Genomic DNA, 10,925 nt, shown 5'->3' with positions numbered 1-10,925 from the left:
TCAACTTATCTTTTCCAGTAACTTCTGTAACTAACTTATTTTTTCCTGTAACTTTAGTAACTAACTTATCTTTTCTAGTAACTCTGGTTACTAAGAATTTTTTAAATTCTAAAGCAAATAAGAATAGTCACAGTAAAAGAATGAGACTTAATAGAATGACGAGTAACAAGACTTGTGGATGAATAGAAAAATGCTACAGCTAGTCTCCTTTTAAAGAAATAAAGTTATAAATAATAGTATAATTAAATAATAAATCATAAAACTAAAGTAATAAAAGTAAAATTTATCAGTTTTATTTTGGTATTTTGTATGTTTGTAAAAGTATTACAATATTGCCAATAGTGTCTCAGTATATTTTTGACAAAATTATTATCAAAATGGATATATACAAAAAAAAGTTTTTTAAAAAGTTGAAAAATAAAAATTCTACAGAGAAGGGGTTAACAATACTGAAAACATTAGGCTCTGTGAAAAGATTGAGGTGGTATTACAACACCCATATGTTCTTTGAGTCTAGTTCTGTTTTTTAATTTGTTTTATTGATATTTTTAATGTAAAACTCTTTTGTAATTTATTTATAAAAATGGCAAAATGTAGTGTATACTAAAAAAAAAAAAATATCTTGGAAATTTTTTGCACATTATTTGAATGGGAATTCCGATAAAAGCTGTCATCAAAAAGTGCACTAAATTAAAATGAAAGTTGCACTACTGCTATGTTGTCATATAAATAAGTTATGTTGTGAATCAACCTTGTCAACAACAACTTGAATCTTTTCCGAGACTTGTTTTAGTTAATATAGTTTGTTATATTACTCTAGAAATAAAAAAATGTGACCGCTTTAATTCATTTGCTGATTTTGAGTCGAAGTTACAAGAGTACTGTGAAGAAAATAGTCACCCTATACACTACAGAAGTAGTCACAAGCTTAAGGTAATATTTAGTTAGTATTTTTAGGTAATATTTTTATGAAACTAATATTTATATTTGTTAAACATTTCGAACGACCAATATTTTATAGAGTAAATGTGTAGACGTTTGATCATTTTAAGTTTTGAGTTTTTAAGAAAAAACTTTCATATGTTAAATTGTAGCTTGATGACAGCAAAGCTGAAAAGTTTATTTATAATGATCTTCTTATTAAATGTGCACACTATGGGAAACCACGCCCAAGCAAAGTGACAACTTGTAGACCGCATCAAACAAAACTTGCCATTGGCTGTTCAATGAAAATTAGATTACAACTGAAATGTTATGAAAGTAAAATAAACAGTTTTGCTTTAGAGGTACACAGTACTTTTTAACAAGTAAAGAATTATTTTGTTGCTATCCTAGGAATAGAAAGATGACAACGCAGGAGGAAAAACTTAAATTAAATTTGATAAATGCTAATGTCACTCCATTACAGATAAAAAAATATTGCATTTAGATGGTCACACCAAATGTGTCACTAGTCAGGATTTACACAACTTAAAAGCTAGGAATAAAAAAGTTGAGCGTAGTAATAATAATGAAGGACAGTTGCTGGTAGATGCTGTTAACAAACTTTTAGAAAAAGATGATGGTGGTTCAGTTTCTATTCTTTAAAACGATGATGAGTTACAAGCTATATGTTGGCAAACTAGTGTGATGAAAGAGAAATATAAAAGATATGGTGAAGTAGTTTTTGTGGATTCTACTTACAAAGTTAATATTGAACGATTTCTACTATTGGTTTTTTTAGTAGAAGGTGGTTTAGGATTTGGAGTGCCAGTTTTATTTGCTTTTGTTCAGCATGAGACTATAGGTATTTTCAAATGGGTTGTGGAATGGTTTTGTACACAAAATGATAATATAATTACCAAAGTTATTATTATGGACAAAGATATTGGTTTAATAAATGTTTTGAGTTCTACGTTTTTGCATTCATCAGTGTTGCTGTGTCGTTTTCATGTAATAAAGTACATCAAAAAAGTTGTCATACAGTTGTCTGTACCTCCATCAACTAAATGTGAGCTGATGAATTTGATATTAAAAATGGTATATGCATACTCAGAAGCTGATTACCATGAAGCATATGACAGTATGGTGAATAATCATGAGTTCCCTGAATCCTTTAAAATATATTTTTTTAACAATTGGCATTCATGTAAGGAACAATGGTGTACAGCTTACCGAAAAAATAAGTTAACACTAGGTAACAACACCAACAATAGAATTGAAAACTTTAATCGACAGTTAAAAAAAATTATCAAGCCTAATATGCATTTGTCTGAAACCATTAAAAGACTTAATGATACCACACTGCACATTTCCAGTGACAAGGGCTATAAACAATACAGAGAGATAGGTGTTCGAACAGTTGCCACATCTGGAATGCCTAAAGAAATTGGACAGTCACTAACAAACTTTGCAACAGACTTAGTCTCCTCACAGTTTCAAAAGTATTCAAGCAAGGAAAATGTTGAAATGGTTTTGCACATCGAAGTTGATATACTTTTGACCAAAGACAGTTGCCAGTATATCATTAGCAATGACTTCACTGATTGCACCTGTTCATTTTTTATGAATTTTCAGTTACCTTGCTGGCATATTTTTTGTGCGAGAGATTTTAGAAACATGCCACTGTTTGACAATGAACTAGAAATGACTTTGCCATTAAGATGGAAAAAAACTGAAGTTTTAAAAGATTTTGTGAGATCGGATCATTTTTCAACATTAGACAAATCAAATGTTGACAACAAATCACAAAATGAACAATTGAAAAATTGTAAGTATGAAGAAGAACGATATAGAACTGCTCACACAGAAACTGAAGCTTTAGCTTGTTACCTTGCAACTTGTGGTGGAGCAGACTTTGAACAAAAGTTATCACAAGTAAAACACTTGCTAAATCTGTGGTAATCAGGCAGCATAGTTGAAATTACATTATTTCCTTCAACTAATAATATTCTGTCAGATTTAAAATTATCTTCTTCCAATGATGATTGTGACCAGAAAATAGTAATTGAAAACACAAAAGAAATACTGAATGTCAATATAGACACAACATCAGTTTCGCAATCAGTAAACAGTGGTCTGCAAGACAATGCAAGTTCATCAGAATCTATTAAACAATCAGATAAAAATAACTATGTAATACCTGAAATAAGATCTTCTTTAAGAGTGCCAGCTGTCATAAAATCGAAAGGACGGCCAAGAGATAGAAAGCCATGGAACTCTTTCACATTGCAACCTTCAATATCAAAACAAATAGCTAAATCAAGAAAGCAAGCAAAATCAGAAACAATTAATGTGACAAACATTTCTGATGTTCTGTATTAGAGGATTTTGTGTAGCAAGATGTTGTCTGACATTGATATAAATGCAGCACAAGTCATTTTAAAAAATCAGTTTTCATCAATACAGGGGCTATAGGACACTTTACTGGGACAAACTTTAACATATGATATAATGCCACATGAAATGATTCAAATCTTGCATGACGGTAACCTACATTGGTTGCTAGTTAGCACTTTCAACTGTTCCCCTGGAAAAATCAAAATATATGACTCAATGAAGTCAGAAACACCTTCAATGGAATTTGAAATGCAAATTGCATCACTTCTATACTGTCCACTAAATAAGATATGTTGTGAATACCAACCTTGTCAACAACAAGTTGGATCAATCGATTGTGACTTATTTGCCATTGCATTTGCTTTAGATCTATGCATGTGTGTTGATGTTAGTACCATATCATATGATCAGAATACCATGAGGAAACATTTGCATGGTTGTCTGCAAAAGCAACTACTTTACCCCTTTTCCACGTTGTGAAAAAAGTGCAGCTGTGCATATGTCTAGGAAAAGTGTAGCGTTTTTTCTATATATCGTGCTTGTCGCTTACCTGATAATGGTGCAGAAAAAATCGTACAGTGTAATGAATGCATGGAGTGGTATCACATGTCTTGTGAGTCAGTACCCAATGCTGTTTTGGCATCAAAGAAAATTTGGAAATGTTCAAGATACGTTTTTTGAATTTATATTTTATATATCATCTGTGATAATATCATGAATTAAGATTTAATTTAAGATTAAAAATTTAATCCTGACTTTTTAATCTTAATCCTGATGTATTATATTTTTTAAATTATATTTTTGTTATATTTACAATCAGTTGCAATGTTTGTTAAAATTGTAGTGTGTTGACTTTTTTTCATACATTAGCATACATTTGTTTTTTTGTTTTCTGTTACATTTCGTGACGTTTTTCGTTTTTTTACATTTTACATGTATTAAAATGTTTTTGAGTTTTGAATATGGTGTGACCATAAGAAATGACCAAGTCATTTACTAATGATATTTTATTGTAATACATTTTTTCAAACCTTTTTAAATAAAACAAAGTGTGCATTTTACTTTTTACTCTTTAGACCCACATTAATTTGCTTTTGAAGAAAAAATAATTCACTAATTATGCAGGGTGTTAGCTAGCCCAACAACAAGCATTGGAAAAATGGCAAAGATTATACCTCAGAATTACCATTTGGTTTAAATTTACCAAAATTCAATGACCTTTTTTTTTATTTTGGTACCAATAGAACGATTTCATCATAAATTCCCAATATTTGGCAAAATCGCAGTATAAATATATTCATGGCAAGCTCGAGGGTCGTGGTGAATAACCGTTTTCTTAAAGCAAATTATGTAATAGTTACTTTCGAACCATAGTTCACCTATTTTTACTATATTGTTTTATTTAAACTTATTTACTGAGCTAGTTAAAGTCTTTATTTAGAATACAATTTAAAAAATGAGCACTAGTCAAATAGTTTTTTAGTACAGTGACACTATTGTTAGTGACACTATTGTTAGTGACACTATTGGTATATTTTCTTTGTGGACCAGATCTTCAATGTTTAGTAAGTTGTTATTCAATACTATCAATGTGTTAAGTGCAGTAATTTTTTTTCATTTCTTTTTTTGGATTTGATGCACTTTTTAGAGTAATTATATTTTCATTTGGTTGTTGCATCAGCATTTGCAGTTGCAGTTGCAACTTACAGTGATACCATCTATTTATGCTTTATACTGCCCTTGTAAGTATCCATTTTTATGTTAGTTAGTTCCGATGAGTGGAACTGTACTTTTATATGTATATGTATATGCTAGGGTGCAGGGTGCAAGGGTGCAGCAAAACAAGAATTTATTTTAGTTTTTCAAGCAGTTTCATATGTAGTTTTGTCTTCTGTCTACTAAAACCCAAAAAAAAGAATTCAGAACATTTGAATTAAAGTGAATAAATTTTCCTATACAAAATATTTTGGCATTCTGAAGATATGACCGTTGAAAGTATTACTACAATAAATGAAGTTTTAGTTTGTTTAATCACTAGTTTTTAGTTTCAATCAAGGAATTAACAAAAACTGTGTTTTTTTTTAGGTCTGCACCAAAGAAAAAGTTCCTTAATTTTATAACTAACTTTAAAATGCATAAATTTAAAAATCAAGGCCTTAAGGTCACCCTGTCCTTCTTCAATGACCTCTCTGATGTCAATACTTAAAAATTTTATCTTGCAGATGTATTTTTAAAAATAAAAATTTTTATTCTTTTGATTTTGTATAGAAAAAATGAAAAGTTTTGTAATGCTATCATTTTGCCATGTCAGCAAATTAGAGAAAACCTAAAATTGAATTTTTTTAACCATCGTGTAATAGTTTGATTTGATTTTTCATATTTTTTACTCTATGGATACAGAACCTTAGAGTTTTTGACCAACTTTTTGTAACTGTGCATGCTTTGTAAGCATCCTACTTTCTTTGCCATAGTTCTTGGTTTTTAATTTTAGTGAAGTCCAGATCTTTTAAAAGATTTTAATTCAAAGCATTTCTTGTAGGAACAGGTTATAAAAAACAAACTTTTGCATTTTTTTCTTTCTCATTATCTCTCCGTTGATTTCAATATACCTTCAATTTCCTCTAATACCTTATTAGCTTCTGGATCATCTGTTGTAAAATTAAAAATATTATTGTCACTTTCATTTCTTGCGACGCGCATATTTAATTTTTTTATTTTATTTTGTGCATATTTAATATTAGGGGTCCTCCATAATTAAGTAACATAGTTTTCAACCATTTTTAACCACTACCCCCTCCCCCTTTAGAGCGTGGCGTAGCTTATGGACGACCTATTATAATTATTTTTAAAAAGGCTATTTTGTATTTTATATTTAAGGAATCTACAGCATGTTGCTGAAATTAAAGAGCGAAAAATGTGTACAAATATCAACAGTATTAAAAACCAGAAACTAATTTTATTTTTAAACAATTATTTTATACATATGTATATATAAATACATATATATATATATATATATATATATATATATATATATATATATATATATATATATATATATATGTATATATATATATATATATATATATATATATATATATATATATATATATATATATATATATATATATATATATATATATATATAGTTTGTAATCAAATCGATCCTGATACAACAAAGTATATTCTTACAGTCAAAGAAATAATATCCGAACAAAATATTTTATTGTGAGATTTACCTTCTGGACATACTGTGTGCATTTGTATTCCTTGGAGATGTTGCTCAACCTGCTTCCAGACAAGTCATTTACCCAAAAGGTCATTTAGAATGGCCTTACATGAAGATGTAAGTAACCATGGTAATAATCATAATGTTGACCAGGGTTTGCTATAGTTTTTTATTCACTTAGGTCTTTAAAAAAACTTTAAAAATGTAAATATTAGAATTTATTAAGCTATATATCTTCTTTTTTTTTTTTTTAAATTACCAATTATAATTTCTTGGACCCATCAGATAAGTGCTAATATTTATATTTTAATTGAAATTTAACCTTGTGTTATATCTATTTTTTATCACACTCAACATCTCATTACTTTCAGATATTCTACGATATCATGATAAGTTTAAGATTATTATAATAACTTTTTTGTTATCAATTTTTACAACTATTTTTAATTAGACTATTTTCAGATTTGTTATATGTTTTAATTCTAATATTAGTTACTACATTTTTTTTTAATCAAATTTTATTAAATTTTTTATATAACTGATTTTAATTATCCTAAAAATAAATGTTTTTTTTTTAGTTGTCATCGCTATATTAGTTTGCTTTACTGTTGAAAAATGGTTTTAATTTAGTAAATTCATATGATATGAAATTTATTGCCTTAATCATTATTTAACAGTTATGAAGAAATTGGAATTCTAAACAAATGAGGTATAAAAAATTTTGTTTACTGGTAACATAAAAAAGCCACATAATAGCTATAGCACAAGTAACATAAATATAGCTAATTTTGCTATTGCTATTTTTTGCTATTATATATTTTTTGTCATTATCATTAAAAAAAGTTATAATTATAATAATTTATTGTAACTTTTTTTTAAAACAGTGCCTTTGAAAGACTGTCTGACTCCTCTCTGTTTAATGAAAGTTTATTAATAAAGAGGAACATTATTGGAACACTCTGTTATTACTAAACTCTTATGTATTATTTGGTACCATAATTAATAATGATCATGTTTAAGAAATGTATTACGAGTTAATTCATGAACACATTAAATATGTAAAATAATGCTCCCCTTTATTAATAAACTTACTTATTCTAAAACAATATAATAAATATGTAAAATAACGCTTTTGTAGTTTAAGAGGACCTTTTTTTTTTTTTTATGTATTGGCGAGTTGTACTTGACTTTCCTTCTCTGGTGCTTGCTGTTATTAAAAAGAATCTAATAACGTAAGTTACGTGGTCTTAATGCCAAGACTAATGAAAAAGACTTAATGCCAAGACTAATGAAAGCGAGCAAAACCAAAAAGATTATAATATATAGATGGCTGCCATTGCCCCGATTTTTAAGGAGGAGAGCGCAAAACTAATTCAAACTTTTAGTTCTTCAGCGGAAAAACCGGGACAACAATTGCAGCCCTATATATAGATGAATTTGTATTTTATATTTTCAGAAAATGTATCAAGTTAATTTGCTATTTATTACTAACTCGTATTACGGGTTGCTTACTGTTAGTATGACATTAATACACTAATGTTTATTTATGTCATTTTAATAATAAAAATTCATAAATTTACAAAATAAGGATATTTTGTTATAAAATTAGAATAATCTGGCTTGATTCCTGCTTAATTTTAATGGAGTGATTTTAACGGATTATTTTTTTCAACAACCCTATAACTCCTTTATTTTAATGAATATCAACTGCGCATAATTTGATGCACCAACATAATACATTATTTTTTTAAGCACTTTAATTTTTATATGTATGCTTATAAAATATTAGGAAGAAAAAAATCCGAACCTAATTATGCGGAGAAGCGTTATGCTTTAAAAAAATCATGTAACTCCTTTGTTTCAGCTGATTGTTTGTTACTCCTAAGGTGGCTTCCTAAAATAAAGTTTTTACTTAGGCAGTGTTGGGAATGGGGAGGGGGGAACGGATGAGGAGGGTCATCCTAAATCGATGTACCGGTACATTGAAATGGAAAATTACCGCTTTATTTGGGCGATAACGGACCGTTACCGTATAAACTATAGCAGGGTACGGCACTGGTTCAAGACGGCGAGTAAGTAAGCGGTTTGACTAAATTTTTTATGAACCTTTACTAATATTTTATCCTCTTTTTTTTGAAACAAATGACGATGCAATTTTTGTCTGGATCTTCTGCCCGTCTATTTATACCTTTTTTAACTGCCTCTTTTATAATTAAATAAAGAAAAACATAGATTTAAATTAAAAAAATGTAGATTTAAAAAAAGTTTTCTTTTTTTTTTTTAGTTATTTTAAGAAACTTTTTTTATAATAGATAATGTTACGTAAGCAGTAAAAGGATGGGTCGTTAAAAGCATACAGCTGCCTTCAAGGGGGAATGTGGAGTCTGAAACCATTGGTTTTACTGCGTACGTACTTTATAGATGCCCCCTAACGTAATAAATCACTTTTATGAAAAATAATAATATCCACGGACTTTAATCCGTTAAAATTTCAACTATAGCAGAATATCCGTTAGTTTAATGACAACGGATTGATCAGCTATCAAATTCTTTGGATTCAAAGGAATTTGAATCCAAAGAGTTTGATAACTGTATATTGTTACCGGGGGTAACCTAACCTGATTGTGCTGTTATAGTCAAAGTTGTTTTGGAAGGTCATTCATTTTTTAAGAATCATTAATTACTTTTTAAGATTATTTTGCAATAATCTAAAAGTACTTTTTAGGGCAAAAAGCACACATATCGCAATAGCTCCAATGGGCATGGTTGAATTCCTACATGTTTTACGATAGTAAATAATTAAATGATCCATTATAAAAATTTGAGTTTGGGTGTTTTCTAGTAGTAGGCAGTGATGTTATTCACAAATCGCTAACGTACCCACGCTGCCAAGAAGCCCCGGTCAACTTTTTTAGAACAATTAATCATTCTATTGCTGGGAATTGTATGAATAATGTGTAACTTTTTTGCGTTCTCTCAATATAACACCTTCTTAATTGTTCCGATATCATGACATGCTATTGATTGTTCCGATATCAAATTCAATGCCCTTTAGGCTCAATCTTAGGGTCACTGTTTTTTTTAATTCATATCAATAATATGAAAAAAGCACCATCTATAGTGCTACAATCTGCTACAATGTATGCAGATGACACAACTTTGTTTTATAATCAAAATAATATAAAATTGATGTTCGAAACAATGATTACCGAAATGAAAAACTTTAATTTATGGCTCAGAGCAAAACAACTATCTTTTAACTGCGAAAAACTAACTATACTTTATTTTATAAAACAGAGTAGTGAATATTTTACCGTTAAAAAATCCGGAGTTGCTTAATAACAATAAAAACAATAAAACGGGAAAAATATGCAAAGTTTCTTGCTGTTCAAATAGACGAAAATTTAGCATGGAGAAATCCTATTAGACACATTAATCAAAAATAACATCTGCAATAGGCATATTAAATAAATCTCGCTATTTTTTTAATTTTGCTCGAGAAAAAAACTCTCTCATATGCATATATGTATGGGCTAAAACACACAAAACCATATTAATCAAATTACAAGGCTTGCAAAACAATGCGTTCATTTTTGTTCACATTTTCCTAAAGTCATTATTTGCGATCAAATATAATCCATAGCTATTATTTAAAAATATTAAATTACCCGGTACTCTGAATTTTTGGTTATGTCACAAAGCCCCAAATCTTGGAAAAACTTGAAAAACAAAAATTTAAAAGACTTTGATGGACTCCCATCGTTGAAATAGCAAGCAAAATTGCATATTCTTAATTCGTAAAAAAACAACAAAAAAACAAAAAATATTTTATGTAGTTTTATACCCAAAAATGCTGAATCTTCTTTGGCTTCCTTCTATAGGTAATAAACTCATGTCTTATCAAAAACTTATCCACTTCATCTAATTTCAATACAGATACAATAATTTACAAAACTTACTATTTGTTAGCTATTTTGCTCGTTGGGTAGGGTAGGCAACTTATTTAATAGAAAAATTTGTGGAAGTTTGAAAAGTAGTAAATGTTAAATTTCCAGTAGTAAACAAATTGAAATCTCAAATCTATTTTTTTACATTTTATTATAGGTGCCCCAAGAAGTCCTTAGAGTCTTATTACAGAGCACTGCGAAATAGCATTTAACAGGAAATACATGCCTCCTTCTTAACCGATATCGCAAAATTTGCCTAGAGGCGTCTTTGAACCACTGATTAATTGGTTCTTGTGCAAGCGTCTATTTGATGTCCAATAGAGGCTGTTCAAATAATATGTGACAGTCTAAGGGAAAAGGTGTGTTAGAAAGTGTCACGAAATATACTATGCAGGAGTGGTTTAGCTACAGTGTCAAGTTGCCAATTTTTT

At 28.9% G+C, this 10,925-nt stretch overlaps 1 protein-coding gene across 1 annotated transcript; it reads left to right on the top strand.

Moving 5' to 3' along the window:
* Nucleotides 1-425: 425 nt before the first annotated feature.
* On the top strand, nucleotides 426-4,019 carry LOC136092259 (uncharacterized). The gene is made up of 2 exons (XM_065820068.1): nucleotides 426-933; nucleotides 1,095-4,019. The coding sequence occupies exon 2, from the start codon at nucleotides 1,630-1,632 to the stop codon at nucleotides 2,881-2,883; it is 1,254 nt and encodes a 417-aa protein (XP_065676140.1). The 5' UTR covers nucleotides 426-933; nucleotides 1,095-1,629; the 3' UTR covers nucleotides 2,884-4,019.
* Nucleotides 4,020-10,925: the final 6,906 nt, after the last annotated feature.

Source organism: Hydra vulgaris, chromosome 15 (genome assembly GCF_038396675.1).
Source record: "Hydra vulgaris chromosome 15, alternate assembly HydraT2T_AEP".
In the NCBI taxonomy this organism is placed as follows: Eukaryota; Metazoa; Cnidaria; class Hydrozoa; order Anthoathecata; family Hydridae; genus Hydra; species Hydra vulgaris.
Note: the sequence above shows the minus strand (reverse complement) of the source record. Positions and strands in the feature narration are given on the sequence as shown.

What these genes read in the sequence shown, in the direction of transcription:
- LOC136092259 (XM_065820068.1), top strand. Translation starts at nt 1,630, where the DNA reads ATGAAAGAGAAATATAAAAGATATGGTGAAGTAGTTTTTGTGGATTCT.